Source organism: Macrotis lagotis, chromosome 5 (genome assembly GCF_037893015.1).
Source record: "Macrotis lagotis isolate mMagLag1 chromosome 5, bilby.v1.9.chrom.fasta, whole genome shotgun sequence".
NCBI lineage: Eukaryota > Metazoa > Chordata > Mammalia > Peramelemorphia > Peramelidae > Macrotis > Macrotis lagotis.
In genome coordinates, this window is record NC_133662.1 from 187,056,850 (window position 1) to 187,081,065 (window position 24,216).

Here is a 24,216-nt window from a genome sequence, read left to right on the forward strand (position 1 = left end):
AACTAGTTATGGAAATCAGATCATCCCTATTGTGTTCAGACAGAAAAACAGGGAGTAATCATTTCATTGTCAAAGAATGACCTTTGTTAAGTACTTGTCATGTGCCAGACATGAGGTGATAGAGAAAGGTAACAGCGGTACTAGCTCTGTAGGGGCTGCCTTCTAGTCTACTGGGGAAGACAGGACATGAGCCACTATGTACTAAGAAGCTCGAAACAGACTGAAATAGGGGCAGATGCCTTCCTATAGGAGGTGGGGTCTTTAGCTGAGACTTGAAAAAAGCCAGACTATGGCGAAGAGGAGGAAGAGTGCCAGACTTGAGGAACAGGTAGGAAAAAAAGACCCAGGTCTGGAGATGGGGTATCAGAAACGAGAATAAGCAAGGAGACCAGAGTGTGGAGGCTGCAAAAGGAGGAAAGGACCAGGTTGGGCCGGGCTTCAGCAGACTTGGAATCACATTTTCTCTTTAGAGTCCTGCTCTTTTAAGCATACTATTTGGCAAGAGAAGCATATCTAGATCTAATAAGGGGAAGGAAACATCAAGAATATTGTTCTAGAAGGGGGCTTAGAAATTCACACAGGTCTTTGAGAATGCTATAAGTCATATCATATATATATATATAAACATCCCTTCAGTTAAGCTTCTTAAATTGCAGGTTTTACCTAGTTGTTTAAAAATTAGTTACTTGGCTTATTCAAAGAATAATTCCACGTGTAGCTCAGACTGGAGTGTAATAGTAATGGAGAGCAACTGAACATAGCTTTCTGACTTTTTTCTTTTTGTGGGCTTTATTCCATATAGTCTTAATTATGATCATTTCCCCACTGAAGAGCTGTTTACTTTGCAATAAAAATTAATGTTCTACTCCCTTAAAAATTCTGCTTGGTCCCCTAGAATTTAAATTCTTATTAGATGTATTAATAACTGAACATTTTGATAATTGCCTGAGGTATAGTATTATCTTTTTTTTCTTTTTAGCCAAGATGCAGATTTACCTGGAGTTTCTGGAGCCCCTGAAAATTTGACATTCAAGGAACGTCAGCGTCTCTTTTCTCAGGGCCAAGATGTATCCAATAAAGTAAAGGCTTCTAGGAAGTTAACAGAACTTGAAAATGAACTGAATACAAAATAAGAATAGAAGAAAGAGATGGTGGGGGGTGAGGGGAAGTGGGAGGCAGGCACCTTATTGGATTCAGCTGGAAATTGTCCAAGTATATAGGATTTATAGTGGGAAGATGGACAAGAGAGGAAGGAGAATTTTATTTTTTGTAAATTAATTTTGTAATTCCTCTGTTTCTTAAATTGTTGAGGGTTAGAGTACATGAAAAATTGATTATTTACCAAGATCCCTGTGGTTTATATACTGTAAAAGCACTGTAAAATTATATTTTGATGATATGAATCACATGAAGGTAACTATTTTTTTAAAGAGGGAGTAATTCTTCATCCTGCCCTCTTTTGTAACTGAACATGTAGCATATGTCAGAGAAATTATGTTTCTTGGTCTTTTACAACACTTTTTTTTAGCTGCTGAGTAGAGGGAGAGAGAAGATAGCTTGAACTGCCCAAACTGTTTTATGCACTATCTGTTGATGCTTCTACATTGTTTTATAGGAGAATTTGTCTCTGATTTGATTTTATCTCAGAAGAGATGACATATTAGTGTTTAATGTATATCACATGCTATTTATAAGCTGCTACCCAGCATATTCTCTAGGTTGTGTCTAAAGGACACTACTAGGGCACCCTTAGCCCTTAATAGTCATTATTCTCTGTATAGTAATTTAAGCAGTTTGATTTAGTTATTTTAAGCAAAATGAATGCACACCTGAGAAATAATTCCATATCAAAGCAAATGTTCCCTGAGGTATACGAAGTATTTTATTTACAAGTGAAATCCAAGAATAAGAAAGTTGTGGAGGTTGTCACTTGAGATAGTTTTCTTTCTTTCTTTTTTTTTTTTATAACATCATAGGGTTTTAGATTGAGAAGCAAGAGGTAGTAAGTTGCAGTCATGGTGTTCTCATAGTATAAATTCAATTTTTAAGTTTTTAAATAAATGCTCCATAGGATATAATAGATGACAAGCATCAATGTGCTTCCTAGGGCTAGGAATAAAATAATGAGAAGGGAAGATTACAGTGTAAGATTTCAAACACCAACTATTGTTGGAAGAGTAAAAATTATATATAAATGAAATGGATTTATTTTGTGTTTCTAGAAAAGAATTACATATATTGAAAAAGAAGAAATTTTAAAGTGTCTTCATGTTTGACACCTGTAGTATCCTATTACATTGTTTTATATACTGTAGAAACAAAAATGAGACAGGCTTTGGCAGTTCAAGCTGTTTTTTTCATACTATGATAGCCTTATTTAATTTTAAATTGTTAATGTATTTCATCACTGTCATTTCTTCAGCTATGGGATATATGGCTGATGTTGGGGATAAGGAGTTTGTTTTACGTGTAATGTTAAAATGATATATATTGTTGTGATTCCAAAAAATTTTCTATATGATAAAACCCTTATGTGGGGTTTTTTATGATTTTTCTGTACCATATTGTTCTCTTATAAATATATTAAGGGAAAAATGCACACTTCCATATTTAAAGGGTAGAGATTTTTACTGCCTTAGAACATAAATCACTTTTAATAAGAATTGTATGATAGATGAAAATGAATGAAAAATATAGGTGTAAATATTTTTTACATCTTTCAGTTTCTTTGTTTGCTTTTGCCATTTCTACTGTTCAATATGAAGTAAGAAAGTAAACTGGTTCAAAGTGTTTATGAAGGATTTGCATGCTTATCCTGTCTGAAACATAGGAAAGCAAGCCCCTCCCAAATATCTTGAGAACACTGTCAGTGACTAAAAATTCAGCACTTTTCTTTAAGGAAAAATTAAATGCTATGGATGAATTGGCATTTTTCTTCCCAATACCTTAAAAAAGATCAGTGAAAACAGCAACAAAAACCATCATATAAATATTTATACATACTATAATATTTAAGATAATATGTAAGTATGTATGTATCTAGAAACCATCAGTGGTTTGATCATAAGTGGATTTGACCATCATTGGGCATTCAAATAAAAATGTGAATATATATATGTAAAAGTGCTTTTCATAATTGTTTATTCATTATTATGGAAAAAGCATCAAACCTGCTGTAGTTTCCCATTTCTACTGTAATTCACTTGCAATCTATTTTTAATAAACTTTGTATGTATTTAAGTGTTGTATTTTATTAAATTTAGATCCTACTTATCATTTATGTTCCCAGAACAGTCCTTTCAACATTTTGTTGTGGAATACTAAGTGTTGTCACAGGATATAGTAATAGCTAATATTTATTTCATTTAGTCTTCACAAGAACTCTGTGATATAAGTACCATGGATAAATTCCCATTTAGCAAGTAAACTGAGGCCCAGAAAGGCTGTAATTTTGCTCATCAGTCAAATTCCAGAAATGTTATCTACCGTGATAACCTGTGGATACAGGGATAAAGAGTCCCAAACATAAGCTGTCGCTACACAGTGGCAAAGAAGGACAAGGTAGTGGGAAAGATAAAACAAAATTTTAGGAAGAAATATACTTAAAAGAATTAGCTCTTTTTGAATTCTCTTGATCAGATTCTGTGGGTCTAGAGATTTTGCCTGAGAAAAAGAATCACTGTAAACAAGAATAATGTGATAAATATAGATGAGAAAAATAGGGGTATGGTTTGTGGGGATTTTTTGGTTTCATCTTTCAAGTTTCATATCTGTAAGGGCATTTTTGTCACTTTACCTGTTCATTATGAAGCAAAAGTGGGTTAAACTGGTTCAAAGTGGTTATGAAGGAGCCTTCCAGAAATAGGTTCTACAGGGAACCTATAAGAAACAGTATGGTAGCCTACTATGAACCCTTCCCAACTGTCCCACCTCTGCTCTCTTAAGGACTGCTAGTCCCTGGTCATCTGTCCTGCTGGTGATACTGTGTGTGAATGGATGGATGTGGGTGGGTGTGTGGGTGTGTCTGTGTATGTCTGAACATTGGATATATTGTCTTGCCCTAATTTCTGTGAGATAAGACTGTCTTATTTTTCTATTTATATCCATCTTAGTACAATCATAAGTGCTTTTCCATTCCATACTGCTCCATTCTTTCTCTACCTCATTTTGATATATGTTTTTAAATGATAGTGCCAAACCAAAATGGAAATGGGGATCCCCTACAGCGAATATATGTGGACTTAGAATTAAAATGTAATGTTATCTATGTAGTATCTATGCAGTATCTTATGTATTTTGGTAACTTTTTCAATTATATTTTAATTTACATCATTTCAGGGAATACTGTGTGGCCACAATTTGCATATTTGACACCTCCACTTTAGAATAAATTTAGAAATTTTTTTTAGGGTAGGTTCTTCCTAGAATCTCTGCTTTTTTTTTTATTTCTTAGTATTCTTCCCAAGACTAATCTTCTATTATTAACTTTGTCATTATTTGATTGTGAATTATTGAGGACAAAATTTAAAGCCCTTTCCTTCTTCTGAATCCATTGTATCTATGGCATTAAACCGTGCTTGCTTCCTGACTCTTTCCTTTTCCTTCTATAATGAATACTCTTTCTCTGGGTTATCCCAGAATCTGTTGAGAGTTGTGGGTGGTTCTTTTTCTTTAACTTTTTAATAAATTTATTTACATATTTTTCCAACTATATTCAAAGATAATTTTCACTTTAATTTTTTTGTAAGATTTTGAGTTCTACATTTTTCTCTTTCCTCTCCCCTCCCTTTGACAGCAAGTAATCTGATTTCATGTTATACATGTATAACTATGTTAAACATAGTTTATATTAGTCATGTTGTGAAAGAAGAATCAGAATGGAAGTTTTTAAAAATGAGGAAAAACCGATAAACATAAAATAAATTGAAAAAATTGAAAACAATATGCTTTAGGGGCAGCTAGGTGGCACAGTGGATAGAGCACTGGCCCTGGAGTCAGAAGTACCTGAGTTCAAATCTGGCCTCATACACTTAATAATTACCTAGCTGTGTGGTCTTGGGCAAGCCACTTAACCCCATTGCCTTGCAAAAACTTAAAAAAAAGAAAAAAGAATATGCTTTTATCTACATTCAGATTCCATAGTTCTTTCTCTGGATGCAGATTGTATTATTTTTCACCACAAGTTCTTTAGATTTGACTTTGATTGCTGTACTGCTGTGCAGAGTCTATCATGGTTGATCATCTCTCACAATGTTGCTGTTAATGTATACAATGTTGTCCTGGTTCTTTCCACTTCACTCAGCATCAGTTCATGTAAGTCTTTGCTTTTCTGCCCATTCATTATTTCCTACAGAACAGTAGTACTCCGTAACATTCATGTACCATAACTTGTTAAGCTATTCCCCAATTGATGGTATCCCCTCAATTTCCATTTCTTTGCCACCACAAAATGAACTATAAATATTTTTTGTACCTTTTTTATGCTCTCTTTGGGATAAAGACCTAATAGTGGTATTATTGCATCAAAAAATATGCAGTTTTATTGCCCTTCGGATGTAGTTCTAAATTATTCTCCAAAATGGTTGAATCTGAAGTTCATAACCCCACCACAATGCGTTAGTATCTCTGAGTGACTCTTTTGATTAGGTCTTCCACTTCTGCTTTCTTCAGTTGATCCTGATAGATTATTAAGTTATCCCTATCGTTGCCCCTGGGATTTTCAGATTAAAAATACACTTTAAAGTGAGTTGCCATCACATAGAAGTAGATTTATATGTAAGGATGAGTAAAGAAATTGATTCATTTAAATAACATTCTTCTAGTTTTTCAAGAATATTTTTCATTCCAATGACCAGATAATTACTTGAGGTGGAAATTAAGCAAAGGAATTACTGGTTTCATTATAATTGTGAAAGGAATGTCTACTTCTGATATGAGAAAGTCTCACAATTGAACTATAATATTTTTCCAGAGCCTGGTATCCATTAGAGACAAAACACAGTGAGCACTTGAAAGATTTGTTGAGATTAATTTAACATCTGTGACCAACTCACAATTTTACTAGCATTTTTCTTGTAGTCATTTCAGTGTGACTGAGTTTTCTGTCATCTTTGTCAATTTTCTGGATACAAGGTGATATTTCATCAGTTTAATTTACAGTTTTCAGTTGCAGATTTCATTTGCTCATTGATACTTTCACCATTTTTCTGAGGACAACATCTCTTGATCACTTATCTGTAGATAAGTGGCCTTTTATTTTGTGTCACTTATGTCTTGGATACCAGAATTTCACTCAAATTTGATGTGATATTTTTCGCTCATCATGTTATTTGTATAAAATATATTGTCTTGACTTCTAACCGTTTTTGCATTCTACCTTGACTTGTAGCCCTTGCTACAAGTTAAACGTATCCGAGATGGTCAGGTGATGGAAAAGCCATTCACCATTAGGAGCATCCTTTCCTCCTTACCTCTTTTACTGCTCACCCAACATGAATAAGATGGGCGTCTCTAATTCTGTCTAACCCTAACCATTAGGCCTAACTAATCTCCCCTGCCTCTAAATCCTCCTGATATCTGTCCCAGACTACTAAAGTATTCAAAGAATTCAACTTGCTGTTCATTGTGATGTGAACCCTTAAGATATCAAAGTATTCCCATCTCCCATGACATGGATTTTTCTTATATATGTTGTCCCCCTCAATTAAGAATTCTCTGAGAGCAAGAACTGTCCCTGGTTTGACACAGTGGCAAGCCTATAATGAATGCTTTTGTATTCATTCTGTTATTCACATTTTCCCTAAAAGGAGTCTTGAAACATAACCTCTTTTGATTTTCTTCATTTTTCAGTTGTGATGTTCCTAGTAATATGCATTTTGAGCCTATTATGTAAGATACTGGTTTAAACCAATTTCTTCAAAGCTTAAGTTCTCCTAGCAATTCTTGCTAAATGTAGAGATCCCCCCCTTCAGAAATGTACATTTATTAGTTTATTGGGGGGGGGGTTATTCTTTTTTGTTTCTTGTTTGTCTAATTTCTATTAATATATTTTTTCTATATTTTAATGAGTATCAGATAATTTTGATCACACTATTTTACAATGCAGTTTATTGTAGTTTGTTGATGCTTGATTTGGGGGGGCAATTTTTCATTACTTGTCTTCAAATTATAGGTTTTTTGTTCCTCCAAATAAATTTTGTTACTTTGTCATTCCCCTGTTAGTTATTAAGCTAGGACTAAATTAATTTATTTGGGTAGTTTCTTAATTTGGCATCCAGTATAATCATGAACACAAGAATTTTTTAACTTTGATTTTCTCTTTGTTATTAACTTGTAAAGCAACAAACTTGAAAATTTCAGTATATAAAGGATTTGTATATGAAACTTTGAAATACAGTTTTGTAAAGTATATATTAACTTTCACTTGACAGTAAATGTAAAACTTATTAGCTTCTTATGTGTCTACTGATGTTTCCTTCTGCTTTTATGTGCATTTAAAATTCTTTAATACTATTGTTTGTTTTTTTATATCACTAGTATTACCCACCATTTCTTTCTCTTATATACCCTACCCTCAATAGAAATGTTGCTGCCATTAGCTAATAAGTATAGTCAAGTCAAAGCCACATATTGACCGCATCTGAAAAATCTACATCTCATTTCACATATCTAGTTCATTCCTCTCCTTGTTAAGGTCAGGACTATATTTCATCACCTATCTCCTAGCCATTCCTTTGATTACAGTTATTAAATTTTTTAAAGTAATTTTCTTTAACATTATTGCAGTCATTATGTAAATTGCCCTAGTTTTTCTCACTGCATTCTGGATCAGTTGATACATGTTCCCAGGCTGCTTTGAATCAAACATTTTCATCATTTCTTATAATAATATTTCATTGCATACCCTTATCTCATTTGTTTAGCTACTTCCCAAATAATAGTCACTCATTTCTAAAAGTAGCTGAACAAATTATAGACTATGACTGTAATAGACTAAATTGAAAGGGATAGGACTTTATTGAGCTGATTCTGAATGAGTGGAACCATTATAAAGGAAAGCAACTGTTTGGACCAATTCAAATTCCAAAGGATTGGTGATGTACCATTTTTTGGCAGAGCAATGATAGGTTAAAGGGAAAAAAAATGTCTTGTTCAGATGTGACTAATATGCAGATTTGTTTTACTTATTTGTTACAAGAGGGAGGAAATTTATAATGAGAAGTCATAGTGATTTTTTTTAGTAGGAAAAAAAGTAGCAGTACTGAAACTTTTTTTAAAAAAATAACAGAAAGAAGCCCATAAAAGGATATATGAGCAGGGCAGTGTTGGAACTACTCAGTTAACTTAAGTGTATAACAGCCTAGTCAGGATGATCTTTTTAAAGAAACAAAAAGTAGCACAGGATAAGCAACTATGAAATGGGGTTGAAATGATAGGAACTCCTGAATTGATAGATGACATATCTATTCAAATATATTAAACAAAATAAAATGAAACCAAAGTTATATGTAATGAAGATTCATAACATTATTTTATGTCAGTCCATTCCATAAGTATTTATTGTGGGCTGAGCACTACTCAGTTTCTAAGTGGAGGGGATGCAAAAATACTATCCTTATACCTAATTGGAGGAGGGAAGTAGAAATCAAAGAAAAGGGGAAAGGACTGATGTACAAAAATTGTAACCTCACTCACTGCCTTGCAAAAAAAGAAATTATGAAGAAAGATTTGTGTTGCCCAATGCAGAGTAAAGTGAACATAACCAGGAGAATAATTTAGGTAAAAACAACATTTTAAAGCCCTTGTAAGATTTAGGGACACTTTCCAACAGTGACTGTTATTTGAGAGAACATTCTAATGAGCATGATAGAATTTTGGGACATAATGAGTAATGAAAGAATTGGTTTTGTTTCACTGCATATTTTTATGTGGGTGTTTTATATGTCAAGAACAAATAAAAATATTTGCTAATTGAAAAGAATTTTAATACATTTGTATATTTGGTCATTTTTCAGTTGTGTCCCATTCTTCATGATCGCATTTGGGGTTTTCTTGGCAAAAGATGCTAGTTTAATTTGCCATTTCCTCCTTCAGCTCATTTTACCAAAGAAGAAAAACCATGCTGAGGCACACAAGGTTCAGTGATCTGCCAGTGTTGTCACAACTACTAAGTGTCTGAGAACATAAGTGAACTCAGGAAGATGAATATTCCTGACTCAAGGCCTAGGACTATTCACTGTGCCACCTCACTTGCCACCATATAGGTGTGTACTGTATACTTAGGAATAAATAATTTAAAATTCAGGGTACTTCAGCAGGGTAGGCAATCTGATGGGGAAGAGAGTTCAAGAAAGAATGCAGAAGGAAAAGGCCTGGTAGAGGTAAAAAGGAAGTACATTTCAGGAAACAGCCAGCATAAGGATATGTTCTTATGGGTACCATGGGAATATGATCAGGACAAGTGTATATATATAGTACTGGAGATACAGAGCTTTCAAAGGGCTTTTCTAATACTACTTTGAGAACTCATGCTATAGCCACTATTCTAAAACATCTGAAACATTTAGGATGCTTATTTTGAATGGAACTGTGGTTTTATCTGATTTTGGAAGGCAGGTTGAAGTTATGCAAATAGAGGTGACTAAAATGTTTATTCCCTTTGACCTAGAGATTCCATTACTGGACTTCTACCCCAAAGAGGTCATTGATAAGAAGAAAATTTATAGAGTATAAGGGCAATTTACAACCCTCTGTTCCAGTGGTTTCTCATCTATGATGCTTCATGTCCATGGTTTTTTCAATAGTGGCAGGAAAAGCCTTTGATGATACAACACACAATTATACTAAAAACCTACAAATCTACAGAGCACACAAAAGATTTGCATAGATTCAGTTGCAAACTGGTCCTTAATCACTTGGATAACTTGAATATTCAGCGCTCTTGGTGGATTGTGCCAATATAATAAAAATGACAGTACTTCTAAAGTAATTAATTTATAGTTTTAGTAATTGTTAGTATCAATCATTTTCATAGGGATATTTTCTAGAACTTCATAAAATAATTCATTTGAAAAATAAAAAATGGATATGATGAAAAGATGAATTCTAGGAGGAAATAACACTTAAAGATTTCAGTCAACAATATTTGATAATGGGTTTAAAGAGTAGAAAGAAAAGACCAAAGAACAGACCAGACAAGAGAGAATAAAAGAATGATCAAAAACCAATGACCCAGTGTTGCAGAAAACATTACCTAGCAAAGAATTCTTTGTTTGATGATTAAAAAATAAAAAAAAACCCCGAGAGAATTGGAAAACAGTTCGGCAGAAATTAGACTCAGATCAATATCATACACCATATTCCACAAAACATATGAAAAGGATATAGAACCTTAATATTAAAGAAAACATTAAAAATGTAGGAGAAAAGTATAGATCCCATTTCTTACAGTTATGGGTAAGGAGATATATTCTTTGGTTGCATGAAACAAAAGCTCTGCACAGATGAAATTAATTCACAATTATAATGTTTTTTTGTGGGTAGGTGACAGAGTGGATAGAGTGATAGTCCTGAGATCAGGAGGACCTAAGTTCAAATCCAGCCTCAGACATTTATTAACTGGTACCTGAGCAAGTCACTTAAGTTTTTGTCTGTTATCTGTAAAATGAGGTCAAAGAGTTGAACAACAACAAATGTAATGTACCTGGGGAAATAATTGAATGGAAAAACAGTTTCAAATTTCTTTGATAAATTGTTGCACATATTAATCTATGCACACATATACATGTCTATTATATATGGTTATATATATATTATAGTTTTATATAGATCTTATACATGTGTGCTTATATGCATGTGTATTATATGTATATATACATAGATACACTAAACATATATATATATATATATATATACATGATAATGTTTGTCTTTGTTCTCAAAGAAGATCATGACATCAGGGAGGTGATGTCATGTTTTTTTCCTGCCACTATTGAGATAGTCATGTGGTTCTGGACTAATAAGGCTTAGTTGATTCTCCAGCACATACATGTAAAAACCATGGACATGAACACCACAAATTAAAAAACTGCTGGAGACAGAGAGCTGTAAACTACATATCCACAGAGGTAAAATCATAGTTCCATCAAAATAAGCATCCTAAATAATGTCTCAAACATTCTAGAAGAGTGGCTACAGCAGGAGCTCTCACTAGAAGTAACATTTGAAAGTAGGTCATCAGTGTCTCAATCATATTCCCAAGGTACCATATGAACATGTCTTTGTGCTGACTGTGCTCCATACCTGAAATATACATTCTTTTTATCTCCACCAGTGCTTTCCCAGAACTCCACATTGTCTTTTCTGATCTCCCTCCCTCACCGGGTGCTTACTCTCCCAGATACCCTCATTTTGAATCTATTTTAAGTGTGTAGTGAAGACCTAAGTAGAGGCAGCTAGGTAGCACGGTGAATAGAGCCCTGGGTGGACCCGGAGTCACCACCTCACAGACAAAACTATAAAGAACGGGTAGACCTTGAAAGAAGAGACATAAGACACTCCCCAAACGTTGCAGATATTTTTAAAACTTCCCTATCTATTTGATTGCTTATATTGATGTTTTCATCTTTTTGTTCGTTTTTAAAATATCACTGATAAATGAGGTGACAGGGAGGGATACTGGGGAAAGCTAGGGTGATGTGAAAAACACAGGATGGATAAAGATTTTGTGTGTAAAGAGGTGCTGAGGCCAACAACAACAAAAGCCGAGAGGCTGGCCTATTTTGTGGCAAGAAGGCTGGACTTGAATTCCCTCAATGTGGGCTCGGCTTTGGGTGGGAGCCGGGGGGAGGCAGATTTGTGATTTCGGGGCCCAGGTTGGGGCACCCGAGATGAACCGATAGATGCAGAGGAGGCTCGGCTGGAACAGCGACCCCCACCCCCGGCTGCCTCTCGAACTGGGGCCACGGCCTTGGTGAAGGTCCCGCCGGGCCAAGGGCCACGAGTGGGGGGCGGGCGGCCGGCGGGGCTCGAGGGGCCGGAGCGCGGCCGGGCCGGTGGCTCCCGAACGGCCCCCTCGGCCCGACGTCTCGTCTCGGAGGCTCCAGGGATGCGGCATGCCGGCCAAGGGTCTCCACTGGGGCTTGGTCACCGACCAGCGGATCCGGCAGCTGCAGACTCAAGTTCGGGTGAGCCCAGGGCTGCCCCGCCACGGCCTCCTGGAGCCCTTTTGTAGGCACAGAGCCACAGAAGGGCCGGAGGAGGGCTGCAGTGACCTAAAGACATGACTCATAAATATAACAAACAGTGCCAGAAGCAGAACTTCTTTTCACCTAGGATTTGTCGGATTTGATTCTGGAACCTTTGGGTCCGGATTTGGAGTCTATTGGTTTTCGGATCTGTTTGGGTTTGGGGGCTTTGTTTTAGTTTTGGTTCATTGCCTTGGTGGAGTTGAGACTAAAGGTCATAGAATCATAGAATTCATCTGGAAAGTATTCCAGAGCTCATCCCTTTGGTTTTTTTTTTTGGGGGGGGGGGGTTTAAGGGTTTTTTTTTGCAAGACAAATGGGTATTAAGTGGCTTGCCCAAGGCCACACAGCTAGGCAATTATTGTCTGAGGCTGGATTTGAATTCAGGTCCTCCTGACTCCAGGGCCGGTGCTCTATCCATTGCACCACCTAGCCGTCCCTCATCCCTTTGATTTACAGCTGAGGTAGTGGACAAATAGCTTAGAGAGACTGGCCCAAGGCCAGGCAGGGAGCATAACTATGAAATCTGAACACAGGCCATTAATTTGTAAAGCGCTTTTCAAACCCCCAACTCTGTATATGAAAGTAGTTATTATTTAGTTCCTTAGAGTTTGGAAAGTATTTTCACCTGTCCAGAATTATCATAGTCATCCCGTGAGGTCAGTAGGGAAGGCCTCTCCTCCTCGCATAGCTGAGAGATCCTGCAGTTCTGAGACATAAAGTTATTTGCTTATGATCACAAGGTTAGGAAGTGGAAGCCAGGATTCATACCAATAGCTAGATTCTGACCTGCTATCTAGTGACCTTTTAACCACAAAAGCAGTGTATGTGTGTGTGTGTGTGTGTGTGTGTGTGTGTGTGTGTGTGTGAGAGAGAGAGAGAGAGAGAGAGAGAGAGAGAGAGAGAGAGAGAGAGAGAATATAGTTATTGAACATATTTAGCTGATCTTCAGAGCTGTAAACTGCCTAAGGATAATCCAGCACCATCAAAACCAGTTTAAAAAAAAAAGAAAAGAAAAAGGAGCCCACCTTAGACCAGATATTGCTGCTCCAAACTTTGCTGACCTTCTCTATGGACTTTTGGTTGTTGTACAAAATAACTTATGAAACAGCTTCTCAAGATGGTGTTTTTCATAAGACTTCCTCCTTGTTGAAATATATTTAACCCTACCCACTCTGAAGCACTCCAATACATTGGTGCTATTTAGAAATCCCTTGCTTCCAATGTGGATTTTACTTTTTGTTACTTTAATTATCTTTATTTCAAATTGTGTGTATATACATATATATGTATATATATATATATAAAGACATAGATTATGTGAACATAACATATATGTGTTTGTATATATATCACTTTGCAAGCTCTGTTGATATATAAATGATAGCAATTTTTATTAGTAGCTTCCAGTTTCTCACAAAATCATCAGCTTCCTTTAGCTCCATTCTACATTTGAAGGAGTTATTTTCTTCAGAGAGCTCCTTTTCCAACTGGTCAATTCTGCTTTTTAAGGCATTCTTCTCATTGGCCTTTTGGACTGCTTCCCAGGTGTGAGTACATCTGCTCTCCAAGGCATTTTGCATTATGTTGAACATGCCGCATTGAAGCCTCTCAATTCATGTGTCCAGAAGTATAAAAAGACACACCTTTCAGACCTTGCAAGGGGACAAAAAGAAATTACCATGTCGAGCATCTGCTTATGTGATTTCTTACTTGGTTAGCAGAGGAAGGAGATACCCATCCTCAGTAACAGGCATGTGAGATGCCCCATATCTTCCATTCCTAGCTTTTTTGTTAGCTATCATTAATTAGAGCAGGAGCAGGAAACCTCTGACCCTCAGTCATGTAAGGCCTGAAAAATCATTTGGTCTGGCGCTTCCAAGGCAATCAGTAAATCTAGTTTTTTAAATTATTTATTTTTACATTATTATTATTATACATTATTTAAATTATTTATTTTTACATTATTATAATAATCTTGTTGTGAAAGTAAACATAAACCCCCCTTCCCCAAAAAAGATAAACCTCAAGAGAAATGGAGAGAAAAAGAAAAGTGTACTTTATCATAAGTCCATCAGAAAAGTTACTTCAACTTTTTCCCCAAGGTTGTAATTGTTAACTGTATTGTCCTCCCTTTTATTCCTCCCCGCTCCCATTAAATCTATTCTCTCTCTCCGCTCACCCTGTCCCTCCTCAGAAGTGTGTTGTAGCTGAGTACCCTCTCCCACAATCTTCCCTCTCTTCTATCACAGACACCTCCCCCTCCCCTATCCGCCTTCTCCCATCCCTTTCCTCTCATTTTTCCTCTGGGTAAAATAGATTTCTATACTCATTATGTATGTTATTTCCTCTCTGAGCCATTTCTGATGAGAATAAAGGCTCACTCATTCCCTCTCACCTTCTCCTCTTCCACTCCAATGCAAAAGCTTTTTCTTGACTTATTTATGTGAAATATCTTAGCCATTCTTCTTCTCTTTTCCCTTTCTCCCAATACTTTATCACCATTGACTCCATCTTTATACTATATTATACCATTATATTCAGCTCCCTTCTGTGCCTTGTCTATATATACTTTTTCTAACTGCTCTTGTGTATGAGAAGGTTCATCTGATTATTAGCATCTTCACATGCAGGAATATACACAGTTCAACATCACTAAATCTCTCATAATTAGTCCTTCCCATCTACCCTCTCTATACTTCACCTGAGTCCTGCACTTTGGAAATCAAACTTTTTGTTCAGCTCTGGTCATTTCAACAGGAAAGTTTGAAAGTCCCCTCCTTCATTGAAAGTCCATCTCTTCCCTTGAAAGAGTTTTTCTGGGTTGTTGGTTCTCAATTGTAATCCAAGCTTTTTTGATCTATCAGAATATAATATTCCAAGCCTATGAGCCCTTGATGTAAACATTGCCAAATCTTGTGTAATCCTCTGTAGTGCCATAGTAGTTGAATTATTTCCACATTCTGGCAGCTTGTAGCATTTTCCCTTTAACTTGGGAGTTTGGGAATTTAGCTATAGTATTCCTGAAAGGGTTTTTTTGGGAGGAGATCTCTTTCAGGAAGTGATTGATGGATTCTCTCAATTTCTATTTTACCCTCTGCTTCTAGGATCTCAGGCAATTTTGCTGAATTATTTCTTGAAAATGATGTCTTGGCTCTTTTCCTGGTCATGACTTTCAGATAATAAACCAATAAAAACCAATAATTTTTAAATTATCTCTCCTAGATATGTTTTCCAGGTCAGTTTAGTTTTTCCAATGAGATATTTCACATTTTCTTCTAGTTTTTCATTTTAGTTATGTTTTATTGTTTCTTGATTTCTCACAAAATCATCAGCTTCCTTCAGCTCCATTCTACATTTGAAGGAGTTATTTTCTTCAGAGAGCTCCTTTTCCAACTGTCAATTCTGCTATTTAAAGTATTCTTCTCTTGGACCTTTTGGACTGCTATTTCTGTTTGACCTAAACTAGTTTTAACATGTTATTTTCTTCAGTATTTTGGGAGATCTTCTTCACTAAGCTGCTGACTTAATTTTTATGATTTTCCTGTATTACTCTCATTTCTCTTCCCAATTTTCCTCCACTTCCTTTACTTGTTTTTCAAAGTCTTTACTGAACTCTTCCATAGCCTAAGCCCATTTCCTATTTCTCTTGGAGGCTTTGGATATAGAAGCTTGAACTTTGTCATCTTCTGAGTGTATGTTTTGATCCCCCATGGGACCAAAGTAATTGTCTATGGTCAGGTTCTTCTTTTTCTGTGCTATTTGCTTATTTTCTCAACCTATGGTTGAGTTACTTCACTTCCAAAGCTTATGGGGGTGGGACACTCCACAAAGACTTTAATTCTTCCAAGATCTTATGACAAGCTCTGACTGCTCTCCTGGCCTGTGTTCTGGTCTCTGGATAGCCACAGGTACTTCCTTCTGCCCTGGAGCTGTGAGGAGGGTCCCTGCTCCTCTATGATGGTCTGGGGCCCCAGACTGCAACGGGCAAACAGAGAGTCCTGTCTGAGGATAACAGAGAGACCTCTGCGGTCTCTCCCTACCACCTTACCATTTGTGGGCTGAGCACTTTGGAAGCAACTGCTGGGTAGCCCCATAGGTTCCCGAGGAGGGGCTGCCCTGAGGCTGCTGCTGACCTGGCTCTGTGGTTCACTCTGGTGTGGCAGAGTTCTCCCATCACTCCTCCAAGCTGTCTCCAGCAATCCCTGAGTCGAGAGCTCTGGAATCCTCCACCTCTGCCACAAATCCAAGTGGCCCAGACACCTAGGTGCCTGATGGACTGTACCTGGAAGGCTGGAGCTGGTTTGCTCCAGCTTGATGTGGTTGCAGCCAACTGTGGTGTGGCTTTTTCTAACCCTCCAGTCACAGTGGAGCACACCCTTTCTGTGGATCTACCAAGTTGTCCTTGCCTGGGAAATTGTGGGTTCTGCCCCTCTAAAATTTGGTTAGAGTCATAATTTTATGCCTTTTGGAGTTTTGGGGAAAAGTTTCTTGGAATTCCTGCTCTCGTGCTGCTATCTTGACTCTGCCTCTAGGAGATTTTAGGGTTAGAATTTTTAAGTTGCTAATTTCGTATGACCCTCGAATGATGTTATAAATATCCAAATGGCAGATAAAGAGTTCCCCTCTCCCCCCCCCCCCACTTAACTAGAGGACTGAATACTTTACTACTTATGTGACCCTATGTCGGTTCCATGGTATAATAGTTAGCACTCTGGACTCTAAATCCAGTCATTTGAGTTCAAATCTCAGTAGAATTTTAATTGGGCTGCTAGGAAGGTAGAGTGTATAGAGTGCCAACCTTGGAATTAAAATTTTCCTTCAGAACACTAATTATGAGACCCTGGGCAATTCACTTAAGCCTGTTTGCCTCAGTTGATCATGTGAAAAATGACTTAGAGAAGTAAATGACAAACCACTCCAGGAACTTTGTCAGGAAAACCCAAATGGAAACATGGAGAATTGGGCAAGACCGAAATAATACAGTAACAATGAACTTATGTGACCACTGATTACCTCTTAACCTTGGATTCCTGGTTTGTAAAGTATAGGTGTTAGAGAAGATGACTTCTAATATTACCTTTTGGTTTAAATATCCTAATGCTATGTTCAAGAAGCCCCTATCTTGAAAACAAACAAAAAATTTCAGCAAATGTAAAGTACTTTGCCAACCTTAAACACTACTGTTTATAAATGTCAGCTGTTATTACTGTTAACTTGCTTTCCTCAGTCTCTCCTCTTTTATACTTTTCCATTCATCTCCCTCCAACTTCTCAGTTACCATCTAATCTGTCTTCACTGCCAACATTTTTAAAAAATTTTATTTAGAACATTTCCAGGCAGTGAAAAATAGGCAGAACTGTGAGTTCTGTGGAACCTTTTGAGAATATTCCAAGAATTGTCCTTTTTCTACATATAAGCTATAGGAAACAGCATCCCACACTACAGCCAGTCCTTAAGAAATTTGTCAATCTGTATCAGACAGTACAGAAATGAGCAGTATACAACCAGCAATCTTCCCTCAATATGACATATATATATATATATATATATATATATATATATATGTATGTATGTATGTATTCTAGATCATACCTTATACATACTTTTTAGTCCAGTTTTGTATTATTTCTTTAGTTAACATCAGTCCATATAAAAGATTGTTCCAAACATGAGTTGGCCTCATTGTATTTGTTGTAAAAGCAGTGGCAGCTACCAACAAAAAAAAAGAAAGAAAAACATCTCTGCCAACTTCTTGAAAGAGGAGGCTAAATTTATAATATTGCTTCCTCTTCACCACTTACAAGCTCCTTGTGAACATGTGTTTGTGTTTTTTTGACAAAATCCAGAAGTCAGCATTTAGAATTTTCAGCTCTGTGTCTCAATCTAATTGAAGCAACTAGGATAGGTCCTGGAATCAGGAAGATCTGAGTTCAAATCCAGTCTCAGCTACCTACTATGTTACTCAAGCTTTCATTTGCTTCAGTTTCCTCAATTATCATATGGGGGGGGGCTAATAATAGCATCTACCTTGTAAGGATCAACTGATATGTTTGCAAGGTGCTTAAAACAATTTCTGTCACATGGCAGGCAATATATAAATGCTGATTCCCTTCCCTATCCTCTATCTTCAACTCCTCCCCTAGCATTAGTATTCACAATTGTAGCTGTTCTTTTGAGCATCTTCATTTGGATGTCTTCTAATACTAAAGCACAATATGACTAAAAACTAAAGTCAGCATTCTTTCTGCCAAACCAGCTCCTTCTCTTTTATTCCCCACCCATCTCTTAATGTCACTTGGCATCTTTGATTTTCCCTCACTCTCCAGAATCTATCCACCCATGTCCAGTGACTAAGTTTTGATATTTCTACTCTGAAAGAATCTCTTAAATGAAGCCCCACCTTCCATTCCTACTGCTAATGACATCCTTTACACCTTTGAACCTTTCATTAGGATAGCCTGGAAGGTTTTCTCTCTTCCACTATATTCTATACTTTTTAATCTTCCTTATTAATCTTCTTAAAGTTATGCTCTTAGGAGATGACTCCCTTGCCCCCTTTTCCCACCCCACTAAGAAAATTAAAGAAAGCAAAAGGAAAGCCAAACAAATTTCTGTATAGGTCATTTAAAAAATTGTCTCATTTTGCACTCTGAATCCTTTACCTCTCTTTCAGGAGGTAGGTATAATTTTCATCATTAGTTCTCTGGAATTGGGGTTATTCGTTACATGAAGCAGGTTCCTAATTCTTTCAAATTGTTTTGTTTCCCATACTATTATATACATTGTTTCCCAATTCTGTTTACCCTGTAGCAGATCATACTCATCATCTTAGGTTTCTCTGAAACCATCCCCTTCAACATTTCTGACAGCACAATTAGTATTCATTCATATTCATATCTACCATAACCTGTTCAGATATTTACCAATTTATTGGCACCACCCCACCCCCAGATTCCCATTTTTGTCAAAAAGAACTACAAGGGGTAACACTTGACTAGAATTCCCTAAGAGGGGGGTACCACTAGGAAACATTACAAAGATACTGGCAATTTTATCTTTTATGATGCTGTTTGGAATTTGCCATGACTATATTTTCTTCTTGAATAACATTCATGGTATACAGATATTACTCTTCTGTATGAAGTACAAGCCTTTGGCTATCTTCATTTCTTTTTTTTTTTTTCAAGACAATGGAGTTGACTTGCCCAAGGTCACACAGTTAGGTACTTATTAAGTGTCTAAGGCCAAATTTGAACTCAGGATCTCTTGACTCCAGAGTCACTGCTCTATCTACTGCACCAGCTTTGTTCATTTCTTAATCCTAAATAGTGTTTCTCAACACACATAATATAGACACACATATGTGCATATATATTTTATTCTTTATTCCCACCTTCACATTGAAGTCACTGAGTTTAATGGGGGTTTGACGCATGTTCAGAGTGTCTCTAATGGTGACTCCCCACATGGAAACACTGGGGAGTCCTCTTCCTGCTTCCATTGACATTCTACTGACATTGAATAGAAGTGCTTTAGCCAGACTGGAGCATATAGGGACATTGTGTAACTGGTTCCATCAACTGACCACATACTGAATAGAAGACTCTTTGGAAGCCAAATAGTTCTTTGAAAATAACCATTAACTTGATCCACCTTCTTTGCCTCGGCATTTTGGGGCAACCTTGGAACCTCTTTTGCTCACAGTAAGTAGTGAAGAGAATGAGATCTGGGACCTCTTGAATTCAAAAGGTTCCAGATGTTCCTAGAATTCCATAATTTGGGTTTAAGCCAGCACTGAATAGATACCCTGAGGATCAGGGAGTGACCCTTTAGGACTCTAGACTAGCAATAGCTGAGAAAGGGCCTCATCTAGCAGCGACAGGTGTAAAGTTAGATGTGACTAAAACTATATAAGAACTGAGCTAAGTTGAAGCTCTACTCCCTAAAGACTCAGGTGATGTAGGGGAACCATGTGTCTCCAAAGTGTTGGGGGAAGTGTTAGTGTGGATTTTTTTTGTATCTACTTGGAAAAGCTAATTGTTAAGTTAACTGGAATTGGGGCACTAGTTAGCCCATAATAATGGGGGGAAACACAGAGGGTGGAGGACTGAGACAATGAAAGTGGAAAAGAGTATCCTTTGGATACTCTAGAATCTCATGGTGCATCTGTAGTCTTCCTGACCTTGGGAAAGACCAGAACATAATTATCAAAGAGGAATATGTTGAATTGATTTACAGGTTCTTGTCAAGGTCTTTCTAGAATTTTGCTACTTCTTCATTCTCTGAAGCAGATCTTGTCATGTAATTACCACTTTATGATGATTTTTTTTATAATTCATTTTTATAATTTTTTTAACACTTTGGAGACACATGGTTCCCCTACATCACCTGAGTCTTTAGGGAGTGGAGCTTCAACTTAGCTCAGTTCTTATATAGTTTTAGTCACATCTAACTTTACACCTGTCGCTGCTAGATGAGGCCCTTTCTTTGGGGAAAATTATTCTTAGTTCTACAGAAATGACTTTTTTTTGGAATTGGAATGTAAATTGGGGAATGTATGTATTTTGAATGAAAAAATACTTTTGAATAGAAAATATTATTCTTATTCTCACAGTCCAACATATAACATGCAGACCATAGAATTTGGGTTATGTCCTGCTTATTATGCATATGCTATCAAATCACTTTGATGGAAAAGGAATAAGAAAAAAAGGGGAAAGGATAAGAATAAGGAAAAAGAATAAGAAAAAAAGTCACCATCTTTGAATCACCTTTTGGTCTCTTTAGACTTGCAGTACATTTCATCTCATAAAACAACTAATTGTGTTCTTTCACGCCTTAATCTCCTTTTCTCCCGAATTCTGCCCAATAATCCACTGTCAGATTTCAATTGCATTGCACTTTTGACAACTAGCTGGTTAGTCTTGGTATATTTCTATTCTGATTTTATTCAGGAAATATAATTTTCCTTTCTCCCTTTTCTTTGCTGCTGTCTTGGTGGAAGCAGGTGTTTTTAGAGATGTAGCAATCAAGGGCTGCCTTCAGGGCATGCACCTTTCTTCTTTTATACTGTCAGGAAAAAAAAGGTGAACATTTCTCAGTGTGAACCTAATTCACTCTAAAGATCTCTGTGTTCTATTGAGCACAAAATCCATAGCAATAAAATGTGAAAATTACCTACCAGAAGAGTGAAATTTGTTAACAACAGAACTGTGCAGATTGATACTGACTTAGATTTAAAAAAAAAAAAGCACATTCAGAAGATATAATTTGGGACAGTGACAAAGGCCTTTTGACAAGCATTTTGGAAGGAGAGCTAAAATACTAAAGTTAGGATGGCAACTTAGGAGGGCCATATCTCTTAACAGGCACTCCATCAGAGACTTAAAAGAGCACCAGATGAAGGAATGATCAGTTAAACCAAAAGAAACACCATCTGATTTAGCCACAAATTGACAAACAGAAGCCTGTGTACAGAACATGCTAAGGGAGCCTACAACAAGCATGACCTTTACAAACGGAGTTTACAGTCAGTGAAACCTTGGCCCTGGTCTGTCCAAGCCACAGTAAAGGATAAGCTTAGTCCCCACTGGGGAGGAGGGGATATTTAGTGCAGCAGAAAGGCACAGTGCCCAGGCAGCCTGTGCTGAGGAGTACCTCTAAGAGGTCTGAAACCAGAGAGATCTTCAACTGATAACCGATTAGAGTCTTTCAGGGCTGCATCAGGGGACAAAGCCACCTTCAGATTGCTAATTGTGGAACAAAGAGAGGCAGGACTGATGCCAGTACCCATGCTGAGCCACCAGGAGCCAAGTGCCAGGGATGATGACAGATGGAAGGGTCTGTTCTCAGCAGATTTCTAGAAGTTCCAAGGCAACAGCACCCAGATTGTAGAGGGGAGAGGAATTGGTAGTATCTCCCCATCACAACCACGAAGATAGGAGGGACTGGAATCTGGCTCTGGCATAAGACTTGCTAAAGCTCAGAATGTTCTGAAGTTGGTGACGAAATCTAAGGATAACAGAAAGAGATTCTTTGTACCAATATGGAAAAAATTAGGAGGATCAATTGAGAGAGAGTTTCACTTCACAGGGTAGAAAGGATAATGATAATGATGATAATAATCAATTTTAAAATAATTTTAAATTATGCATATAATATATAAATTATATATGTATATATAAATTAAAATAATTAATTTAAAAATTGTGTTTCTAGTTTTCTCTCTGCCAAAGGAGAATGATCTCAAAATTAGCAAGAAGTTAATATCTATGATAAGCAGAAAAGATACTAAGACAGATCTCATTGCCCTTTAGGAAGTCTCTCTCTCTCTCTCTCTCCTCTAAACTGACCACTAATGAGGAAGAAATTAAAGAGATAATTTGGAGCTATTTTGCCAAACTATATGCCAATAAATTGAACAACTTGAGTGAAATGGATGAATATTTACAAAAATAATAACTGCCCAGATTAACAGAAAAGGAAATTATTTAACCCCATTTCAGAAAAAGAAACTGAAGAAACCATCAATAAATTCCCTATGAAAAAGTTTCCAGGTCCAGATGGATTTACAAGTGAATTCTACCAAACATTTAAGGAACAATTAATTCCTATTCTACATAAACTATTTTTAAAAATTTAAGAAGAAGGAATTCTGCCAAACTCCTTTTATGACACTAATATGGTGCTGATACCTAAACTAGGAAGAACCAAAACCGACAAAGAAAATTAGACCAATCTCCCTAATGAATATTCATGCAAAAATCTTAAATTAAATTTTAACAGTGAGACTACAGCAAGTTATTACCAGGATCAGGTTGGATTTATGCTAAGCAGTCAGAGAATGGTTCAATATTAGGAAAATACTCAACATAATTAGATCAATAGTAAAACCAACAGAAATCATGTGATTTTCTCAATAGATGCTGAAATAGCCTTTGATAAAAATATAGCATCCATTCCTATTAAAATACCAGAAAGTTTAGGAATAAATGGAATGTTCCTTAAAATAATAAATAGTATCCTCTAACTATCAACAAATATATTTAATGGGAATAAACTCAGAACATTTCCAATAAATTCAGGGGTGAAACAAGGCTATCCATTATCACCATTACTATTCAATATAGTATTAGAAATGCTAGCAGTAACAATAAGAGAAGAAAAAGATATTGAAGGAAACAGAATTGGCAATGAGGAAACAAAGCTTTCACCTTTGCAGATATGATGGTATACCTAGAGAACCTGAGAAAATCATCTAAAAAAACTCCTTGAAACAATTCACAAATTCAGCAAAGTAGCAGGATATAAAATAAACATACATAAATCACCAGCATTTCTATATATGAACAGCAAAACCCAAGAACAAGAGGTAGAAAGAGAAATTCCATTTAAAATCACTGTAGACAATATTAAATAGATGGGAATCTACCTCCCAAGACAAACCCAGAAACTGAATGAACACAATTATAAAGCTCTCATCACCCAAATAAAGTCAAATCTAAATAATTGGAAAAATGTCAAATGCTCATGGTTAGGTCGAGCTAATAAAAATGACAATTCTACTCAAATTAAATTACTTATTCAGTGCCATTCTAATCAAATTCCCAAATAACTACTTTACTGAGCTAGAAAAAATAGTAACAAAATTCATCTGGAGCAATAAAAGGTCAAGAATAGCAAGGAAACTGATAAAAAAAATGTAAAGGAAGGTGGCTTAGCTCTACCATATCTAAAACTATACTATAAAGCAGCAGTCATCAAAACTGCCTGGTACTGGTTAAGAAATAGAGTAATGGATCAGTAGATTAGAATGGGTTCAAAAGAAACAGCAGTAAATGACTACAACAATCTACTGTTTGACAAACCCAAAGACATCAGCCTCTGGAATAAGAACTCACTATTTGACAAAAATTGTTGGGAAAACTGGAAAATAGTATGGCAAAAACTAGGCATAGATCCATATCTC

The 24,216-nt window shown here is 36.4% G+C and overlaps 2 protein-coding genes across 25 annotated transcripts in view; both read left to right on the forward strand.

Moving 5' to 3' along the window:
- Window positions 1-7,316, forward strand: part of AFDN (afadin, adherens junction formation factor) — a 194,755-nt gene extending 187,439 nt beyond the window's left edge. For 10 of the 24 annotated variants that reach the window (XM_074188047.1, XM_074188048.1, XM_074188051.1 and 7 more), the window contains one exon: window positions 980-7,315. In XM_074188047.1, the coding sequence (XP_074044148.1) occupies window positions 980-1,133 (154 nt within the window). In that variant the 3' untranslated portion in view covers window positions 1,134-7,315. Of the gene's footprint in view, window positions 1-979 lie in introns of all 24 variants that reach the window. The other 14 variants (XM_074188039.1, XM_074188042.1, XM_074188044.1 and 11 more) reach the window with 2 other exon arrangements.
- Window positions 7,317-12,046: 4,730 nt separating this feature from the next.
- Window positions 12,047-24,216, forward strand: part of KIF25 (kinesin family member 25) — a 112,832-nt gene continuing 100,662 nt past the window's right edge. Inside the window, exon 1 of the mRNA XM_074190300.1 lies at window positions 12,047-12,185. Within this exon, the coding sequence (XP_074046401.1) occupies window positions 12,114-12,185 (72 nt within the window). The 5' untranslated portion in view covers window positions 12,047-12,113. The remainder of the gene's footprint in view (window positions 12,186-24,216) is intronic.